The sequence below is a fragment of the Gorilla gorilla genome, chromosome 4 (assembly GCF_029281585.2).
Source record: "Gorilla gorilla gorilla isolate KB3781 chromosome 4, NHGRI_mGorGor1-v2.1_pri, whole genome shotgun sequence".
Taxonomy (NCBI): Eukaryota; Metazoa; Chordata; class Mammalia; order Primates; family Hominidae; genus Gorilla; species Gorilla gorilla.
In genome coordinates, this window is record NC_073228.2 from 31,252,954 (window position 1) to 31,275,256 (window position 22,303).

General features: G+C 40.0%; 2 protein-coding genes across 10 annotated transcripts in view; one reads left to right on the forward strand and one right to left on the reverse strand.

Annotated features, from left to right (window-relative positions):
• Window positions 1-22,303, reverse strand: part of BCAS3 (BCAS3 microtubule associated cell migration factor) — a 709,394-nt gene that overhangs the window by 650,165 nt on the left and 36,926 nt on the right. The window lies entirely within an intron of this gene.
• LOC101147931 (large ribosomal subunit protein eL42-like) lies at window positions 11,098-11,504 on the forward strand. Its single transcript, XM_019027612.3, has one exon. It carries the CDS (start codon window positions 11,139-11,141, stop codon window positions 11,454-11,456), a length of 318 nt encoding a protein of 105 aa, XP_018883157.1. The 5' UTR covers window positions 11,098-11,138; the 3' UTR covers window positions 11,457-11,504.

Consider the following 22,303-nt stretch of genomic DNA (forward strand, 5'->3'; position numbering starts at 1 on the left):
CCACAGCTGTATTAACTTCAGACAGAGCAGATTTCAAGGCAAAGAAACTTGTCAGGGAAAAATGGGGATATTACATAATGATAAAGGGGTCAATACCCCAAGAAGACTTAATCGGTGCTTACTACATATGTGCTTAACAACACGGCACCAAAATACATGAAGCAAAAATTGACAGAATTGCAAAGAGAAAGAGATGAATCCACTATTAGAGTTACAGACTCTAACACCCCTCTATCTGAAATGAGCAGATCCAGCAGCCAGAAAAGCACAAAAGGACATAGTTGAACTCAACAGTACCATCAGTCAACTGGATATAACTGACATCTATAAACTACTTCTTACAAGAATAGCACAATAAACATTCTTCAGGCAGACATGGAACATTCACTAAGATAGGGCATCTTCTGGACCACAAAACACACCTTAACAAATTTAAAAGAACAGGCTGGGCACAGTGGCTCACGCCTGTAATCCCAGCACTTTGGGAGGCCAACAAGCAGATCACCTGAGATCAGGAGTTTGAGACCAGCCTGGCCAACATGGTGAAACCCCATCTCTACTAAAAATGCAAAAAGTAGCCGGGTGTGGTGGCACATGCCTGTAATCCCAGCTACTTGGGAGGCTGAGGCAGGAGAATCGCTTGAACCGAAGGGGCAAGGGTTGTAGTGAGCCAAGCTTGCACCACTGCACTCCAGCCCGGGCAACAAGAGTGAGACTCCATCTCAAAAAAAATAATAATAATAACAAAATAAATAAAAAATAAAAGAACAGAAATCATTCAATGACCACAATAGAATTATTAAAGTAGAAATTAAGAATAGAAAGCTGGAAAATAACCAAATATTTGAAGATTAAACAACATAATTCTAAATAGCACATAGGTCAAAGAAGAAAGCTCCAGAGAAATGTTTAAACATGTTTAACTAATGAAAATGAAAATACAACTTAAGAAAATTTGTGAAATGCACTGAAAGCAGTGCATAGAGGGAAATCTGTAGCACTGACTGAATATATTATAAAACAAGAAAGATCTAAAATTAAAAATCTAACCTTCCACCTTAAAGAAAACTAGAAAAAGAAGAGCAAATTGAATCCAAAGTAAGTGGAAGAAAATAAATAATATAAAATAGAGCAGAAATCAATGAAATTGAAAACAGAAAATCAATAAAGAAGATCAATGAAACCAAAAGCTGGTTCTTCGAAATGATGAATAAAATTAAGACTCTAGCCAAGCTAATTGAAAAAGAAACAGAGAGGGCACAAACTACTAATATTAGAAATGAAAGAGGGGAGGCTGGGCTCAGTGGCTCACGCCTGTAATCCCAGCATTTTGGGAGGCCGAGGCAGGTGAATCATCTGAGGTCAGGAGTTCAAGACCAGCCTGGCCAACATGGCGAAACCCTGTCTCTACTAAAAATACAAAAATTAGCCAGGCGTGGTGGTGCATGCGTGCAATCCCAGCTACTCAGGAGTCTGAGGCAAGAGAACCGCTTGAACCTGGGAGGCAGCGGTTGCAGTGAGACAAGATCGCGCCATTGCACTCCAGCCTCAGCAACAGAGCAAGACTCGGTCTCAGAAATAGGAAGGAAGGAAGGAAGGAAGGAAGGGAGGGAGGGAGGGAGGGAGGGAGGGAGGAAGGGAGGAAGGGAGGAAGGGTGAAGGGAGGAAGGGAGGAAGGGAGGGAGGGAGGGAGGGAGGGAGGGAGGGAAGGAAGGAAAAGAGGGGAGATCACTGAAGATCCCATGGACATTAAAAGGATAATAAAGGAACATTACGAACAACTCTATGCCCACAAGTTTGATAACCTAGATGAAATGGACCAACCCCTTGAAAGACACAATCTGCCAAAACTCACACAACAATAAATAGACAACCTGAATAGGTCTATACCTATTAAAGAAATTGACTCAGTAATTAATAACCTTCCAAAATAGAAAGCACCCAGGACAAGATGAATTCACTGGTGAATTCTACCATACATTTAAGAAAGAAATAATACCAATTCTTTATCATTCTCTTTGGAAGACAGAAGCATAGAGAATGCTTCCTAAATCATTTTAGGAGGCCAGTATTACTCTAACACCAGAACCACAAAAAAGACGTTAGGCTGTGTGTGGTGGCTCACTCCTGTAATCCCACACTTTGGGAGGCTGAGGTGGGTGGATCACTTGAAGCCAGGAGTTTGAGACCAGCCTGGCCAACATGGAGAAACACCGTCTCTACTAAAAATACAAAAAAATTAGCTGGGCATGGTGGTACACGCCCGTAAGAAAAAAAAAGACATTACAAGAAAACCACAGATCAATATCTCTCATGAACATAGATGTGAAAATCCTCAACAAAATACTAGCAAATCAAACCCAACAATGTATAATAAGAATTATAGGCTAGGCACAGTGGCTCACACCTGTAATCCAAGCACTTTGGTAGGCAAAGGCAGGAGGATCACCTGAGTCCAGGAGTTTGAGGTTAACAGTGAGCTATGATTGCACCACTGCACTCCAGCCTGGGTGACGAAGTGAGACCCTGTCTCTGAAAATAAAATAAAGAACCAAGTGGAATTCACACCAGGTATGCAAAGCTGGTTCAACATTCAAAAAATGTTGAATGGCTCACTTAATGTAATAGCTCACTTACACTCACTTAATGGCTCACTTAACATAAGCCATCACATCGACAAGCTACACGGTAAAAATCACATGGTCAAATAATAGATGCAGAAAAAGCATATGACAAAATCCAACACCTACTTATGAAAAAAAAGAAAAAAACTCCTCAGAAACTAGGAATAGAAGGGAATTTCCTCAACCTGATTAAAGAACATCTACAAAAAAAGTCCAGCTAACATCACTTAACCTGTAATCCCAGCACTTTGGGAAGTAGAGGTGAGTGGATCGCTTGAACCCAGGAGTTTGAGACAAGCCTAGGCAACATGGCGAAACCCTGTCTCTATAAAAAACACAAAAATTAGTGCTGCATGGTGGCATGCACCTGTGGTCCCAGCTACTCAGGAGGCTGAGTTGGGAGGATCACCTGAGCTCAGAAAGCAGGGGTTGTAGTGAGCTGAGATCGTGCCACTGCACTCAAGCCTGGATGACAGAGTGAGACCCTGTCTCAAAAATAAAATAAAATAAAATAAAATAGTAAATAAAATAAAATAAAAAATCATACTGAATGATGAGAAACTCAAAGCAGTTCCACTAAGATCAGGAACAAGGTAAGGATGTCCCCTCTCACCAGGTTTTTTAACATGACCCTAGCTAATACAGTAAGACAAGAAAAGGAAATAAAAGGTATAAAAATGGGAAAGAAAGAAAGAAAACTGGCTTTGTTCACAGAAGACATGATCATCTATGTATAAAATACAAATGATTCAACAAAAAACTGGAATTGATAAGCAATTACAGCAAGGTTGCAGGATACAAGGTTAATACGCAAAAGTCACTTTCTTATATACAAGCATTAAACAAGTGGAATTTGAAATTTAAAAATACATTACCATGTACATTAGTGCCACCAAAAATGAAATACGTAGGTATAAATCTAATAAAATATGTATGCAATCTATATAAGGAAAACTATAAAACTGATGAAACATATCAAAAAAGAACTAAATAAATGAAGAGACATTCCATATTCATGGACAGGAAGACTCAATATTGTCAAGATGTCAGTTCTTTCCAACTTAATGTATACATTCAATGTAATCCCAATCAAAATCAAAGCAAGTTATTCTGTAGCTATCGACAAATCAATTCTAAAGTTTCTATGGAGAGGTAAAAAATTCAGAATAGCCAACTAAATACGAAGGAGAAAGCAAAGTCAGAACACTGATGCTATCTGATTTCAAGACTTACTTTAAAGCTACAGTAACCAAAACAGTGTAGTATTGGTGAAAGACTAGATAATTAGATCGATGGGACAGAACAAAGAGTTCATAGACCCACATAAATACAGTCAGTTGATCTTTGACATAATAGCACAGATAATACAATGGAGCCAAGATAGTCTTTTCAACAAATAGTGCTGAAAAAACTGGATACCCACATGCAATAAAATGAATGTAGACACAAACCTTACACCCGTCACAAAAATTAACTCCAAATGGATTACAGACCTAAATGTGAAACACGAAAGTCTAAAACTCAAAAAATAATATAGGAGTCTGGGCACAGTGGTTCACACCTGTAATCCCAGCACTTTGGGAGGCTGAAGTGGGAGGACTGCTTGAGGTCAAGAGTTCAAGACCAGCCTGGGCAACACAGCAAGACTCCATCTCTACTAAAAATCTAAAAATTAACTGGGTGTGGTAGTGTGCACCTGTCACCCAGCTACTCAGGAAGCTGAAGCAGGAGGATCACTTGAGCCCAGAGTTTAAAGCTGTAGTGAGCTAGGATCGCATTACTGGGTAATAGAAGCCTGGGTAGTAAAGCAAAACTCTAGCCTGGGGATTAGAGCAAGACTTTGTCTCTCAAACTAAATAAATAACAGGAGAAAACCTAGATGATACTGGGTATAGTGATGACTTTTTTGATACACCAATAGCACCATCCATGTAAGAAAAAAATAAGCTAGACTTGGTTAAAATTTAAAACTTCTACACTCCAAAAGACATTGTCAAGAGCATAAGCCAAGCCATAAACTGAGAAAACATTTGCAAAAGACACATCTGATAAAGTACTGTTATCTAAAATATACAAAGAACTTTTAAAACTCAACAATAAGAAAACAATCTGATTTTTTTTGAGACAAGGTCTGGATCTGTCACCCAGGCTGGAGTGCAGTGGCGTGATCAATGCTCACTACAGCCTCAACTTCCTGGGCTCAAGCATTTCTCCCAACTCAGCCTCCCAAGTAGCTGGGACCACGGGTACATGCCACCATGCCCAGCTAACTTTTTTAAAATTTTTTTGTAGAGACGGGGGTCTCACAAAGTTGCCCAGGCTGGTCTCAAACTCCTGGGCTCAAGCAATCATCTCACCTCAGTCTCTTAGAAGTGCTAGGATTATAGACATCAGCTACCACACCCAACCAAACATCCAGTATTTAAAATTGGCCACTAGACATGGAAGATCATAGGAAAAGAATGCCTCATGTTTATCTCCAGTGCATTTTGCCTTTCTGTCAAAAATATCTTTCATGTCAAGAGTCTTCTGAATTAGTAACTGCTCTAATTTCACCTGGGAAGAGAGGCAGCAAGAGCAGCCAATACCTGAGACCCCGGACATTTTGGTCTTATTCCAAAAATCATGTCCTATCACAACAATGCAAAATATGAAAAATACACCAGATCATGTTACAAATTTTACAAATCAACAAAATCAATGATTCTAACAGTTTAGTAGAAAAGAAAATGGACTATGCTTATTAGCTATATAAATTTACTAAATCTGAGTTTCGTTTTAAAATAAGGTTAATAACATATTTATCTAACCAGGCAACAATATATAAATTGTATATTTGTGAAATGTATAATTGTATATTTGATAGTATATAATAATTGGCACTCAATAAATGATAGTTAATCCAAAGAGATGCTTGTTGAATGAATAAATTGATGAATGAACGATTCAGTCTATATTGGTCTCACTATTCTACCTTAATGTTATTTAGCATAATATACCTTAGCTCTCCTGATCTCAAATCATGCTATTAATATTTAATACGTAGAAATTTGTTAAAATACCATATTGAAGAATACATTTTGGTACAGCTCAGTGCTCAGGTCTTTTTTATTTATTTATTTATTTATTTATTTATTTATTTATTTTTGAGACGATGTCTCGCTCTGTCGCCAGGCTGGAGTGCAATGGTGCAATCTTGGCTCACTGCAACCTCCGCCTCCCAGGTTCAAGCGATTCTCCTGCCTCAGCCTCCTGAGTAGCTGGGACTACAGGCACACGCCACCAGGCCCAGCTAATTTTTGTAGTTTTAGTAGAGATGGGGTTTCATCATGTTGGCCAGGATGGTCTTGATCTCTTGACCTCGTGATCTGCCCGCCTCAGCCTCCCAAAGTGCTGGGATTACAGGTGTGAGCCACCACACCCAGCCCAGTTCTTGAACTCACTAATACATTACTTCCTATGATTTATAGCCTTGGAGAAAAGAACTACTACCAAGGTGGTAAGCAGCATCTTGTCTATGTAGCAGGTTTTATCACACTAGTCTTCATAATCTCATCCAAGTTCAAGCCAGTCTCCACCCTCCCTAAGTTTTATCTATTTATATGTTTTTACTTGCAACTTGTTTTCCTTGCTACCAGTGATCTAAAAATAGTCCATTTAAACATATAAATGTAGAGTTACCAATCTTATCTAATTGTTTCACATGTACTAACCATATGGACACAAATGAAGATCAGTAGTTAAAAAGATCAGTAGTTTAAAAAGCTAAAAAGTAACATCAATAAAATCCTATTGGGGAGAAAAAGTTAATCTAAGGACTTCAGTTATTAATAATGTGTCAATAGAAGCTCATCAATTGTACTAAATGTACTACACTAATGCAAATGTTAATAGTTGAAAATAGGAGGGCTGGCCGGGCGCGGTGGCTCACACCTATAATCCCAGCACTTTGGGAGGCTGAGGCTGGCGGATCATCTGAGGTTAAGAGTTTGAGACCAGCCTGGACAACATGGCAAAACCCCATCTCTACTAAAAATACAAAAATTAGCAGTGGTAGCAAGCACCTATAATCCCAGCTACTTGGGAGGCTGAGACGGGAGAACTGCTTGAACCTGGAAGGCGGTGGTTGCAGTGAGCCGAGATCATGCCACTGCACTCCAGCCTGGGCGACAAAATGAGACTCTGCCTCAAAAAAAAAAAAAAAATAGGAGGGTGATAAGCGGATACATGAGAGGTCTCTGTATTTTCACCTCAATTTTCTGTAAACCTAAAACTACTCAAATAAATAAAGCCTATTAATTTAAACATATATAGAAAATGTTAAAATCCCACAAATAAATGTTAATCTTCCATGATAGGAAGAAAAAAAAATCAAGGATAAAAGGTAAAAATATACAGATTAGAGAAAGAAAGTCTTCTACTAAGGAATTCAGTTCCTAAAGCAACAAAAACGCCTCACGTAACCCATTTAAATATACACATTAAGGGCAGGATGCCTGTAATCCCAGCACTTTGGGAGGGTGAGGTGGGCAGATCACCTGAGGTCAGGAGTTTGAGACCAGCCTGGCCAACATGGCGAAACCCCATCTCTACTAAAAATACAAAAATTAGCTGGGCGTGATGGCGCACGCCTGTAATCCCAGCTACTTAAGAGGCCGAGGCACGAGAATTACTTGAACTGGGAGGCAGAGGTTGCAGTGAGCCAAGATTATGCCACTGCACTCAACCCTGGGCAACAAAGCAAGACTTTGTCTCAATAAATAAACAAACAAACAAGCAAACAAACACGTGTATAGTTATCAATTTGCTAATTACTTCACATGTACTAATCATACAGATACAACTATAAGGAATGAAGTTCCTTAAAAAGAAGATTTATTCATTATAGTTTTTTTAACTTAAAAATTAATAACAATAATTTACTTTTAATTAGGGAGAAATTGTAAAAACATAAAGGAGAATGTGGGAGGCATGGCAGGTATCATCTTATACTAAGGAATTCAGTTAAGAAGCAACAAAAAGAACTCACCTAGCTACATGAGTGGCCACAGTAACTACAGAGCCAGCTCTACTGAAAGCTGACAGTCTCTCCCTCAAAACACCCTGTAAGCCAATTTGATAATATATTTTCATTTTATAGATAAGGAAACAAAGAAAAAGGCTGCCAAAAATAACCAGCCCAAAGAGGCATCAGAATCTCCTATAAATACACTATATTCAAAATAGTTCTTAAACTCAGGGCTTTTTTTCTCTAACAAGTCACTGTTAGTGTATTATTTTATTTTTTACAGCTCTGCCTCCACAATTTTAAAAACTTAAGATAGCATAGTTTGAGGAAAGTTTTCCTAATAGTAAAGAGTAGTCCTTTTGAAAGCTCCTAAAATTAGGAGGAAGAGGGGAACAAGTTTTTTGTTTTGTTTTGTTTTTTGCCTGCCTAAACACAAATGATTCAGTTAATATCAGAGTGGCAGTATCTCTGTAACCTACTGTGTATACCATCAAGAAAAAAAATGCAAGCCACAAAAATCGCCTAAAATGCATATTTGTGAGGACTAACAACTTATAGAACAGATATTTGCTGACCACATAAAGAAAACAGCAACCCGGTCTGTATTTTGGTCTTGACACTAAATTCATAATACAAAACTTCAGGCAGGCAGGAAGTAAATTTCAAGAACAATACGAAAACCACAGAACACAAATAATGAATGGAACTTGTAATCATATTTTCATACTTCCAGATTTTTGCACACATAGAAAGGTGTGTTTTAAGGCAACTTTAACCTTTCCCCTTCAGCCTGATTTTCTAAAGGAAGATCAAAGAAAAGCCGTTTGAACTCACATGTTCCTTCAGTTATGCAACACTGATTTAGACATTACACTTCAAAACTCTAGCCATTACTTCAGCATGCACCAATCCAAATATCATTCCAGTCCTTTGAAGCCGCCTTAATGGTATCTTCCATTTGCAACTAACACTTTGGTAGTCAAAAGATCTTACTCAGGGTAGATGTTAATGTAAAACCACTCAGACTACACTGACACACACGCCTGGAGGCAGACGAGAAGGTGTTCAGAAGTCAATGTAACACCATTATAGAGAGTGTCGGCCTAGCGGCTGTCATAAACACTTCATAATCACTCAGACATACAGACTGGATTCTCTTTATTATTTTATTACAAGCTGATAGGTGTTCAATTGAAAAGTGAAGAGAGAAAGCAGTGCAACAGATAAACCAATTTTGGTTCATCGCCTCTTTCCACTTTTAAAAGACTGAATTTGTTACATTTTAATGGTATTGTAAACCTATCTTGATTTAACCCATTGATTAAAGAAGATAGATTTGCAATAGATAATTAACCAAGGAGAAACTGTTTATATTAAATAGAAGTCTAAAAGTTTTTTCCATAAAATAGCTATCATATTAACTTGTAAGATTAACAAGATGTTTTTTTTAATGACTGACAACATCAATGTAAGCAGTAAGTGGAACAACTGTAACTCCCAGATACTGCAAATGGAAATATACAACAATACAGCCTATTTGGAAAACCCTTGGGCAATTTCTTTTTGTTTTGGAGGTGGGGGGGGGCCACAATTTCTAATAGTTAAACATATGCCACCTACCCTGTGACTAAGCAATTTCACTAGGTATCTTAAAAAAAAAAAAAAAAAAAAAGAGTCCACATATCTACAAGAATGTTCACAGACACTTTATTCATTACAGGCAAAGGCCAGAAACACAAAGCCCATCAAAAAGAAAATAACTAAACAGATTATGGTATATTTAAATAGTGAAATAAAACACAATAATAAAAACAAACAAAAAATGCAAACTACCATGATATAGCAACAACACAGACGAATCTAAAAAGTATATTTAGCAAAAGAGAACAGATGCAAAAGAGTACATACTGTGTGCCTCTGTTTATATGAAGTTCAATGCATGCAAAACTAATATGGGGTCAGAATAGTGATTATCTTATCCTGGAAGAAGGAGAAATATTGACTGGAAAATCTTATGAGTACAAAAATGTTCTACATTTTCTCCCCAATGGTGGTTTCATGTACCTGTGTATACACACAAGCATGCTTACAGACATACATAAACACACATATATACAAACACATATACACAAGTAAAAATCACCAAAATATAGACCTGAGATTTGTGCATTTCAGAGTATGTATATTATCTTTATTTTTAAAAAGATATTATCGGGTGTGGTGGCTCATGCCCATAATCCCAGCACTTTGGGAAGCTGAGGCGGTAGATTGCTTGAGGTCAGGAGTCCGAGACCAGCCCGACCAACATGGTGAAACCCCGTCTCTACTAAAAGTACAAAAATTAGCTGGGCATGGCGGCGGGCACCTGTAATCCCAGCTACTTGGGAGGCTGAGGCAGGAGAATCACTTGAACCCAGGAGGTGGAGGCTGCAGTGAGCCAAGATCACCCCACTGTACTCCAGCCTAGGCGACAAAGTGAGACTCCATCTCAAAAATAAAATAAAATAAAATAAAAATAAAAAGATATCTGTCATAAACAAATTGTGGTATTCCATACAATGAAATATTATTCAGCATCTGAATAAGCTATCAAGTCATGAAAAGACATGAAAGAACCTTATATGCATATTACTAAGTCAAAGAAACCAATCTGAAATGGCTACCTACCATGTAGTGATTCCAACTACATGGAAAAGGCAAAAGAATGGACATGATAAAAAGATCAGGGGTGCCCAGGGCTTATCAGGGAGGGAGGGATGAATAGATAGAGAACAGAGGATGTGTAGGGCAGTGAGAGTATTCTGTGTGATATTACAATGGTGGATACCTGTCATTATATTATCTGTCAAAACACATAGAAAGTATACCACCAAAAACCAGGCCGGGTACGGTGGCTCACACCTGTAATCCCAGCACTTTGGGAGGCCGAGGTGGGCAGATCACTTGAGGTCAGGAGCTCCAGAACAGCCTGGGTAACATGGCGAAACCCCATCTCTACAAAAAAATAGAAAAATTAGCCAGGCATGGTGGCATGCACCTGTAGTCCCAGCTACCCAGGAGGCTGAGGTGGGAGGATCACTTGAGCCTAGAAGGCAGAGGCTACAGTGAGCCGAGATTGCACCACTGTACTCCAGCATGGCCAACAGAGCAAGACCCTGTGTCAAAAAAAAAAAAAAAAAGGAAAAAAGTATACCAACAAAAATGAATCCTACTGTAAGCTATGGACTGTGGGTAACAATAATATATCATTGTATGTTCATGGATTGTAACAATTTTACCACTGTGGTGCTGGGGGTGTTGACAGTTGGGGAGGTTGTGCACGATGTGGAGGCAGGAGGTACATGGGACCTCCGTATACTTTCTACTCAATTTTGCTGTGAACCTAAAACTGCCCTTAAAAATAAGTCTGTTTTTTCCTTTCCTGTCAGGCGAGAGCTTTGCGAGGCGAGAGTCTCAGATGCCATTTCTCGTTTTCATCACACAGACAGAACAGCCCTGCTGCAAAGATGGTCAACGTACCTAAAACCCAAAGAACCTTCTGTAAGAAGTGTGGCAAGCATCAGCCTCACAAAGTGACACAGTATAAGAGCAAGGATTCCTCGTATGCCCAGGGAAAGAGGCGCTATGATCGGAAGCAGAGTGGCTATGGTGGGCAGAGAAAGCCAATTTTCCTGAAGAAGGCTAAGACCACAAAGAAGACTGTGCTAAGGCCAGAATGTGTTGAGCCTAACTGCAGATCCAAGAGGATGCTGGTCATTCAGAGATGTAAGCATTTTGAACCGGGAGGAGATAAGAAGAGAAAGGGCCAAGAGATCCAGTTCTAAACTTTGGGATATTTTTCTTTTAATTTTGAAGAGAAAATGTTGAAGCCATAGAAAAATTACCTGAGAGAAAATAAATACAGTGATATGTTTAAAAAATAAATATTTTTTTAAAAGTCTGTTTTTTAAAAGGTATCTGTTAAAGAACTTGACCTAGTTAAATATAGCCCTTAATTTTTTCAAGTGTAAAATAAGACTAACACTAACTAGTAAAATTGACAGGATAATAAATAATATATGCAATATGCCTAAAACAATGTATGGTGCATTCTGAATATTCCAGTTATAACAATTTTTTTTCATATTCTACGAAATTTTACTAGGCAGCACAAGTGTTAAAACTCCTCCCTCTTGGCCAGTAGCAGTGGCTCACGCCTGTAATTCCAGCACTCTGGGAGGCCGAGGCAGGCGGATCACGAGGTCAGGAGATCGAGACCATCCTAGCTAACATGGTGAAACCCCGTGTCTACTAAAAATACAAAAAATTAGCCTGGCGTGGTGGCGGGCATCTGTAGTCCCAGCTACTCGGGAGGCTAAGGCAGGAGAATGGCGTGAACCTGCGAGGCGGAGCTTGCAGTGAGCCGAGATCGCACCACTGCACTCCAGCCTGGGCAACAGAGTGAGACCTGTCTCAAAAAAAAAAAAAAAAATCCTCCCTCTGGCTGGGCGCGGTGGCTCACGCCTGTAATCCCAGCACTCTGGGAGGCCAAGGCGGGCAGATCACCTGAGGTCAGGAGTTCGAGACCAGCCTGACCAACATGGAGAAACCCTGTCTCCACTAAAAATACAAAATTAGCCAAGTGTGGTGGTGCATGCCTGTAATCCCAGCTACTCAGGAGGCTAAGGCAGGAGAATCACTTGAACTCAGGAGGTGGAGGCTGCAGTGAGCCGAGATCACGCCACTGCACTCTAGCCTGGGCGACAGAGTGAGACTCTGTCTCAAAAAAAAAAAAAAAAAAATCCTCTCTCTGGCCGGGAGCGGCAGCTCACGCCTGTAATCCCAGCACTTAGGGAGGCCAAGGCAGTCTTATCACCTGAGGTCAGGAGTTCGAGACCAGCCTGACCAACATGGAGAAACCCTGTCTCCACTAAATATACAAAATTAGCCAAGTGTGGTGGTGCATGCCTGTAATCCCAGCTAGTCAGGAGGCTGAGGCAGGAGAATCGCTTGAACTCAGGAGGTGGAGGCTGCAGTGAGCTGAGATCACACCATTGCACTCCAGGCTGGGCAACAAGAGCGAAACTCCGTCTCAAAAACAACAACAATGACAACAACAACAAAACTCCCTCAGGTCTGATCCTGGATTAAAAAACAAAAAGAAAAAAAAAACCCTCCTCCAGGCATCCTGTTATTCTTTGGGGGCTCTACAGCACTGTATTCATACCTCTATCCTAATACTGATCACACAGACCAAGGTTTTTCAACCTCAGCACTACTGATGTTTTGGACTGAACAATTCTTTGTTCGAGGAGTCTGTCCTGTATATTATAGGATGTGTAGCAGTATCTCTGGCTTCTACCTACCACATGCCAGCAGCAATCCCCAATCATGACAATGAAAAAAAATAGCCCAATGGCCCCTAGGAGAACAAAATCACTCCTGGTTGGGAACCACTGACACAGACTGCAAATATTTAGTGACATTTCCCCCAAGTAGGAAATTGTCTCCTTAAGACAGTGCTCACATCTTAGCTTAATTGTATCTCATAATACTTGACACACACCCGAACATTTCAGTGTGGCTGAATGGAAAAATTACGGTACTATTCTAATAAAAATATAGATGTTAGCAGGAAGGGCTAGAGTGGAAATAAAATAGATTTAAAGCAAAGAGCAAGAAACTGGGAAGTTTATTTTGGGACTTTCTCAGATTGAGTTTCTAGCACATTTAGAATTCAAAAGCAGACAATTAAACCAATGAAAAAATAGAGTATAAGAATTACTACACATCTATGGTATTATTCCAATTAATTGGGTAAAGAATGGTCTTTTCAGGAAATGGTGCTGAATCAATTGAGTATCATTATTCTAAAAATAGAGATAAATAAGAAATAAGGCTTAGGCAGATGGACTGCTTTGGGCCAGGAGTTCAAGGCCAGCCTGCGTAATATAATGAGAGCCCCTCTCTACAAAAAAAAAAAATTTTAAGTAGCTGGGCATGGTGGCACATGCTTATAGTACTAGTTGCTCAGGAGTCTGAGGCAGGAAGATCACCTGAGCCCAGGACTTGGAGGCTGCAGTGAGCTATAATGGCACCACTGCACTCCAGCCTGGGCAACAGAATGAGACTCTGTCTCTACAAAAAAGGAAAGGAAACAAAAAAGAAATAACCGTGACCCCATCTCATACCACACATATACAAAGCTGTTTTTTTTTTTTTAATGAATCTTAAACCTAAAGGTAAAAACAACAACCCACTAAAAGAAAATGATTTTTTTTTTTTTTTTTTAGATGAAGTCTCACTCTGTCGTCAGGCTAGAGTGCAGCAGCAATCTTGGCTCACTGCAACCTCCCACTCCTGGATTCAAGCAATTCTCCTGCCTCAGCCTCCCAGGTAGCTGGGCTTACAGGCGCATTCCACCACACCCGGCTAATTTTTGTATTTTTAGTAGAGACGGGGTTTCACCGTGTTGGCCAAGACGGTCTCGAACTCCCGACCTCAAGTGATAAGACCGCCTCAGCCTCCCAAAGTGCTGGGATTACGGGCGTGAGCCACCGCATCCGGCCTTTTTTTTGAGACAGAGTCTCACTCTGTCACCCAGGCTGGAGTGCAGTGGCGCGATCTCGGCTCACTGCAACCTGTGCCTCCTGGGTGCAAGAAATTCCCACGCCTCAGCTACCCAAGTAGCTGGGATTACAGGCACACACCATCACGCCCAGCTAATTTTTGTATTTTCAGTAGTGAATGGTTTCACCATGTTGGCCAGGCTAGTCTTGAACTCCTGACCTCAAGGGGCCCGCCTGCCTTGGCCTCTCAAAGTGCTGGAATTACAGTCATGAGCCACCACACCCAGCCTAGAAGAATATTTTCATGTCCTTAGAGTAAACAAAGATACAAAAATAATAATAGAGTAAAAGATAAAAAATCGGAACCAGATTTTTTTCATCAAAAGAAAATTTTAAGAAAGCGAAAAAGTAGGCCGGGCACGGTGGCTCATGCCTGTAATCTCAGCACTTTGGGAGGCCGAGGCAGGTGGATCACAAGATCAGGAGTTCAAGACCAGTCTGGCCAATATGGTGAAACCCCGTCTCTACTAAAAATACAAAAAAAATTGGCCAGGCATGGTGGCGGGTGCCTGTAGTCCTAGCTACTCAGAAGGCTGAGGCAGGAGAATCACTTGAACCTGGGAGGCAGAGGTTGCAATGAGCCAAGATCGCACCACTGCACTCCAGCCTGGGCAACAGAGCGAGACTTCATCTCAAAAAAAAAAAAAAAAAAAGTGAAAAAGTAACAATAGCTATAAAGTAGACTATTGGGACAATGGATGAAATTTGAATATGAACAATAGTTTCCACAATACTACTGCATCAAATTTAAATGTCCTGGGCTTAATGACAGTGCTATGCCTATATATTTATTTGTAGGAAATTATACTAAATAATTTATGAAAACAGGCAAGGCACAATGGCTCATGTCTGTAATCCTAGCACTTTGGGAGGCCGAGGCGGCTGGATCACTTGAGGCCAGGAGTTTGAGAAGAGCCTGGCCAACATGCCAAAACCCCGTCTCTACTAAAAATACAAAAAATTACCTCAGTGTGGTGGCGCATGCCTGTAGTCCCAGCTACTCAGGAGGCTGAGGCAGGAGAATTGCTTGAACTCGGGAGGCAGAGGTTGCAGTGGGCGAGACCACGCCACTGTACTCCAGCCTGGGCGACAGAGCAAGACTCCATCTCAAAAATAATAATAATAATTTATGGAAATTATGGTTCAGAAAATATATGCATAGATAAAGAGACTGAGAGAATGACAAAGCAAATAAGGCAAAATCCGTAATTGGTGAATCTCCACAATGAGCAACAGGAATACCTTATATACATTACAAAATTTTCTGGAAGTTTGAAATTTATTGCAAAATAAAAAGCATTTTTTGAAATAGGGTCTTGCTGTGTCCTGTGTCACCCAGGCTGGAGGGCAGTAACGTGATCATAGCTCACCACAGCCTTGATCTCCTAGACTCAAGTGATCCTCTCCCCTCAACCTCCTGAGTTGCTGGAACCACAGGCACATGCCACATTTTTGGTCGAGACAGGGTCTATGTTGCCCAGGGTGGTCTCAAACTTCTAATCTCAAAGGATCCTCCCACCTCCTCCCAAAGTGCTAGGATTACAGGCATGAGCCACTGTGCCCAGCCTAAAAAGCTTTTTTTTTTTTTTTTTGAGACAGAGTCTCACTCTGTCACCAGGCTGGAGTGCAGTGGCGCAATCTCGGCTCACTGCAACCTCCACCTCCCGGGTTCAAGTGATTCTCCTGCCTCAGCCTCCAAAATAGCTGGGACTACAGGTGCCCGCCACCATGCCTGCCTACTTTTTGTATTTTTAATAGAGACGGGGTTTCACCATGTTGGCCAGGATGGTCTCGATCTCTTGACGTCGTGATCTACCCACCTCAGCCTCCCAAAGTGCTGGGATTACAGGCATGAACCACCACACCCAGCCCCCTAAAAAGCATTTTTAAAACCTCACAGAAGATATCAACACATCCGCAACAGAATGGCCAAAATCAAAAAGACTGACAATACCAAGTGCTGCTGAGGATGCAGGACAAACAGAACTTCCACATAATTCTGGTGAGAGTACAAAGTTGGCAAAAACACTTTTGAAAACTATTTGGCAGTACCTACTGAAGGTAAACATGTACTTATCCTATGACACAATAAATCTACTCCTAGGTCAACACCCAAGACAAATGAGTGTTTACGTACACCAAAAATTACCATTTTTTGTTTACGTCCATGAAAAATTACCATATATAAGAATTTTCAGAGCAACTTTATTAATAATACTCAAAAACTGGGAACAAAAATGTCTATCAGTCATATAATGGATTTTTCAAAATTTATTGTATTCATATGATAGATACAACACAGCAAAATTAATGTTACACACAATAGCATAAAAACAAACCTTACAGTCATAATGTTAAGAGACAAGCCAGAACATAAGAGCATACCTTTTAAATCTATGACCATATTTCTTAGACATTCAAGAATAGAAAAAAAGAATCTATGGTGATAGAAGTCAGAATAGCAGAATAATGGTTACTTGGAGGTGGAAAGAGGGTAGTACTGCCAAGGAAGTGGCACAAGGGATTCTTTTGAGGTACTGGAAATGTTCTAGATCTTAATCCAGGATGATGGTTAGAAGGTTATATATATATATTTTTTCAGTCTGTACACTTAAGATTTGTGCATTTTACTGTATGTATATCCAACAACATTTATCAGAAAAAAAATTGCACTCCACAGACTTATAAATCAGCTTAGGTCCAAATAATATATTGTTTTAGAGTAGAAAACCATCAAAAAGATCTCAAGTAAGAAAGAGTCCAACTTACAATGATAAATTTCAAACTCACAGTAATGTCTACTGCCTATGTCAAATCAACAAGAGTCACGCCACTATTCGCACACAGAGAAAAATTAAGTTTCAGATGCAAGAGCTCTCTGGAGTGATACTTTAAGAAACATACTACAGGAAAAGATATTTTAATCCACCAATATGGTTAAATTCCAGAAATTACTTCAGCATTACTCTTCATTTCTGCTTTTATTCATCCATAACAACCAATGTCCTCCCACTGTAGATGTCTAAGGATCCACCTATTCTCTTTCCAGGAAGAAGAGAATGCACCAAACAAAATAAGGTCCTATTCTCAACAAAGGCAATTTTTTTCACTGGACTTCATCCATATTCAACCTCTCTCTGCTTGCCAGTGTACCCAAATCACTAACTTTATATTACTCCCAAATGAAACCCATAAAAACTGTTTCCTGGCTAACAATCTTAACATGTCAAGGTCTATTGGCACCCAACCTCTAATAAATAGTAGACTAATTGGCATTTACCTCAAGAATGCCCTTGCATATTTGCTCTAAAGCTTTTAGTGTATAAAAACTACACAAAAAGCTTTAGGGCAAAAATTTCCTTTCAAGGAGCAGCTGCACTTTTCTTAGCTCAATGTGGTAGCGACACCTAGTGTTAGGTCATTGAAGTACCGCATATACACAGCTCCAAGAAAACACTACAAATACTAACTTTTGAAAAGAAAATACAGTCATCTCTCTGTATTCACATGGGGTTGGTTCCAGAATCCCTGTGGACACCAAAACCTCCAATGCTTAAGTCCCTTTTATAAAATGGCATGGTATCTGCACATAACCTATGCATATAAAACCCATGCACATCCTCCTATATACTTTAAATCATCTCTAAATTACTTACAATACCTAATACAATGTGCTATGTAAATAGCTATACTGTCATTTTTATTTGTGTTATTTTTTATTGTTGAATTATTTTTTACTTTTTTCCCAAATATTTTCTATCCATATTGACTGAATCCACGTATTCAGAATCCATGGATACCCAGGGCCAACTGTATACTGTTTCACACAATACAATTGCCATATTTTAGGTGATGTAATAAATATATTCTCCATTTTTTAAGAAAAAAATAAGCATTTCAAAAGAAGATAAGATGCTGGGCGCAGTGGCTCATGCCTGTAATCCCAGCACTGTGGGAGGCCAAGGCAGGAGGATCACTTGAGCTCAAGAGTTCAAGATCAGACTGGGCAAGATGGCAAAACCCCATCTCTACAAAAAAATATATATATACAAAAATCAGTTGGGCATGGTGGTGCACACCTGTGGTCCCAGCTACTGGGGAGGCTGAGGTGAGGGAATCGCTTGAGCCCAGGAGGTTGAAGCCGTGATTGCACCACTGCACTCCAGCCTGGGTGACAGAGCAAGACTATGTCTCAAAAAGAAAAGAAAAGAAGAGAAAACTAAGTCGCCATTTAAACAGATAGCAAAAAGTATGCGAAAATATCAGAAGACTTTTACCACTGAAACTTTAAGTGAGAATCCTTTATTACTTATAAGACAATATGCTATACAATTTTTGCTTTACATGATTTTTAACATAATGTAAGTCTAATAATCAAATTCTATTTCTGCTAAAATGATGCCATCTTTCATACTAAGCAGCACCGGTCCCCAGGTCAAGATTCTGGAAACATCTTTAACTTTCTTCTCTTCTAAACGTCTAACCACTTACCCTGGTTTTTGGTAATCCTCTCTCAACAACAAACTTAGTTCAGGCTCTCAACATCTAACATTTAGACAGTGTTGAAATTCACTCCTAACTAGCCTTATAACCTTTTCTTTTCTCCTGCTATTCATCCCACTGCAACCACAAAATCAATATTACAGACAGCTTTTGGAATGTATGTTACCAAAAGATTCTCAACGAGTCCAAATTATTATGGCTGAAAGAATAAGTTCAACTCCCCATCCTGCAATTCAAATCTCCTCCTTGAAAATTCTGTGTCTTATTCTCATGACTACAAAGAATGTATAATGCTAAAATGAACGTTAATAATCACAGAAATGTTATTTGTGTGAAATAAAATAATACATGATTGCATGTCTAAACATACTCATCAAAAACTCCTCCAACTGGATGTCTTGATGATAGTGTTTTTCAAACTGTTTGTCATAAAAGATGAATTATTTTTTGATTTTTCTAAAAGTTGGCACAAATGATACTTCTGTAAACTATATACATATGTTTGGATAGTGTGCACTGGCAAATACTATAGGTTTTGAAAGGCTTACTCTCATTTTCTGCACTTTACCTTTTTGCTGCCAATAAGAAACGATTTGCTATCACCAGTTTATGGACCAGCAACAGTCTACGGTTCACACATTTAAAACCAAACTCACTACCTTTCCACCCAAATCTGCTCTTCACATACCTTTCTTATTTTTAAAAGTGATATTACCTCTATTCAAAAATCCTCCAATGGCTTCTACAACTAAGTTTTTTTGTTTGTTTTTGTTTTTTTGAGACAGAGTCTCGCTCTGTCGCCCAGGCTGGAGTGCAATGGCGCGATCTTGGCTCACTGCAAACTCCACCTCCCGGGATCACGCCATTCTCCTGCTTCAGCCTCCCAAGTAGCTGGGACTACAGGCGCCTGTCACCACGCCTGGCTAATTTTTTTGTATTTTTTGTATTTTTAGTAGAGACTGCGTTTCACCATGTTAGCCAGGATGGTCTCGATCTCCTGGCCTCGTGATCCACCCACCTCGGCCTCCCAAAGTGCTGAGATTACAGGCGTGAGCCACAGCACCCAGCCTACAACTAAATTTTTTAATGGGCAAAAAAATTATACAAATAATTGCTAAAATATATACAAATGGCCAAGAAACATGAAAAAGTACTCCACATTATTAGTCATCAGGGAAATGGTAATGCTAAATGAATCCTCAAGGTATCACCTACCAAAATAGCTAAAATTTAAAAGATCACAAAAATTCGCCAGGCATGGTGGCATGTGCCAGTAATCCCAACTACTCAGGAGGCTGAGGCATGAGAATCAACTGAATCCATGAGGTAGAGGCTGCAGTGAGCAAAGATCACATCACTGCCCTCCAGCCTGGGCAATAGAGCAAGACTCTGTCTAAAAAAATTTAAAAACTAACCAAATATTGAACTCTAGTTAATTATATGCATGCAAAAGTAGTTAGGGGAAAGCATGTTGATGTTTGCATTTCCTCTGAAATGCAATGAATAAGATGGATGTGAGACAAAGTACAGTAGGCAGCTGTATGAACCCCTTCTGGTTCTGAGGGTTGCCTGAAAAAAAAACTGGAAAAAAAAAAGTATAGTAAAATTTTAAGGGTATATTCTAGTTGAGTGGTCCCCCAATCCCTGGGCCAGGTACTGGTTACGAACCAGGCCTCACAGCAGGAGGTGAGAAGCAGGCAAGCAAAAGCGAAGCTTCAACTGTATTTACAGCTGCTCTCCATCGCGCACATTACTGCCTAAGCTCTGCCTCTTGTCAGGTCAGCAGCAGCATTAGATTATCATAGGCGCGCGAACCCTAACGTTAACCGCGCATGTGAAGTGTCTAGATTGTGTGCTCCTTATGAGAATCTAATGTCTGATGATCTGTCACTGTTTCCCATCACCCACAGATGGGACCATCTAGCTGTGGGAAAGCAAGCTCAGGGCTCCCACTGATTCTACATTATGGTGAGTTGTATAATTATTTCATTATATATTACAATGCAATTATAATAGAAATAAAGTGAACAATAAATTTACTGTGCTTGAATCATACTGAAACTATCCCCACCCTGTGGAAAAACTGTCTTCCATAAAACCAGTCCCTGGTGCCAAAAAGGTTGGGGACTGCTGCTCTAGATGGCGGGTATAAGTAATTTCACCATAAAAGTCCAACTTTGCTCTATATTTGAAATTTTAGATGTCCTTACAAGGGCGAAAACAAAGCCCTAGCCAACTGCCAACTCTTGGACATAATCTCTTATTCTTTGCTTTGCTCTCCTAACTCCAGCTAAACTGCCTCCTTGCTGTTCTTAAATATAAGAAATATATTCTGCCGGGCATGGTGGCTCACGCCTGTAATCCCAGCACTTTGGGAGGCCCGGGAAGGCAGATCACTTGAGGTCAGGGGTTCAAGACCAGCCTGGACAACATGGCGAAACCCCGTCTCTACTAAAAATACAAAAAGTACCCAGGCGTGGTGGCGCATCCCTGTAGTCCCAGCTACTAGGGAGGCTGAGGCAGGAGAATCGCTTGAACCTGGGAGGCGGAGGTTGCAGTGAGCCAAAACCACGCCACTGCACTCCAGCCTGGGTGACACAGAGAGACTCTGTCTCACAAAAAAAAAAAAAAAAAGAAGAAGAAGAAGAAGAAGAAAAGAAAAAGAAAGAAACATATTCTGCACCACAGAGTGTCTGTACTGGCTTGGAGTGTTCCTCCCTCAAATACCCATATGGATAACTTCACACCACTATGTCACTGGGTCTTTGAGAGGCTTTCCCAGACCGTCGTATATAAAACAGCAACCCACAGCAACAACCACCACCCTATCTATCACCATCTAACATGATACATATTTATTATCTATCTTCCCCACCTACCAGAATGGAAATTCCACAAAGAGAATGACTTTGTTTTGTTCAGTGTTGTCCCAGCACCTTCAACACAGTCTGGCATGTAATAGACAATTAATAAATCTTTGCTGAGTGAAAGAATTAATAAATATATGGGGTAAGTATAACTGACATGGCTGTAAAAGAATGTAATTTGGAAAATCTATTAGGAGCCTTACTTTTATTGATCTCTCCAAATTATATGACCATAAAGATATTTATCTCAATATTATTATTCTTTTTTTTTTTTTTTTGAGAGGGTCTTGCTCTGTCACCCAGGCTGGCGTGCAGTGGCGCACAGGTCACTCCAGCCTTGACCTCCTAGGTTCAACTGATCCCCCTGTTTCAGCCCTAATTTTTGTGGTTTTGGTGAGATGGGGTCTCACCCAAGCTGCTCTTAAACTCCTGGCCTCAAGCGACACACCACCCTCAGCCTCCCAAAGTGTTGGGAGTATAGGCATGAGCCACCATGCCCAGCTACAATGCTCTTTAAAGAGAAAAAAATTTAAGAAATCTAAATCAATTTCTAACTATGGAGAAAAGAACGCTTTCATCTCAGAGCCTCTGTTTAGTGTTTATTGTTCCAGTCTTACCCTAAGTATTTTTCAGCTTATATGTCACTTCCTTGTCCTAACATGTCATGCTTTTTTTCATATTACAACTTAAGTT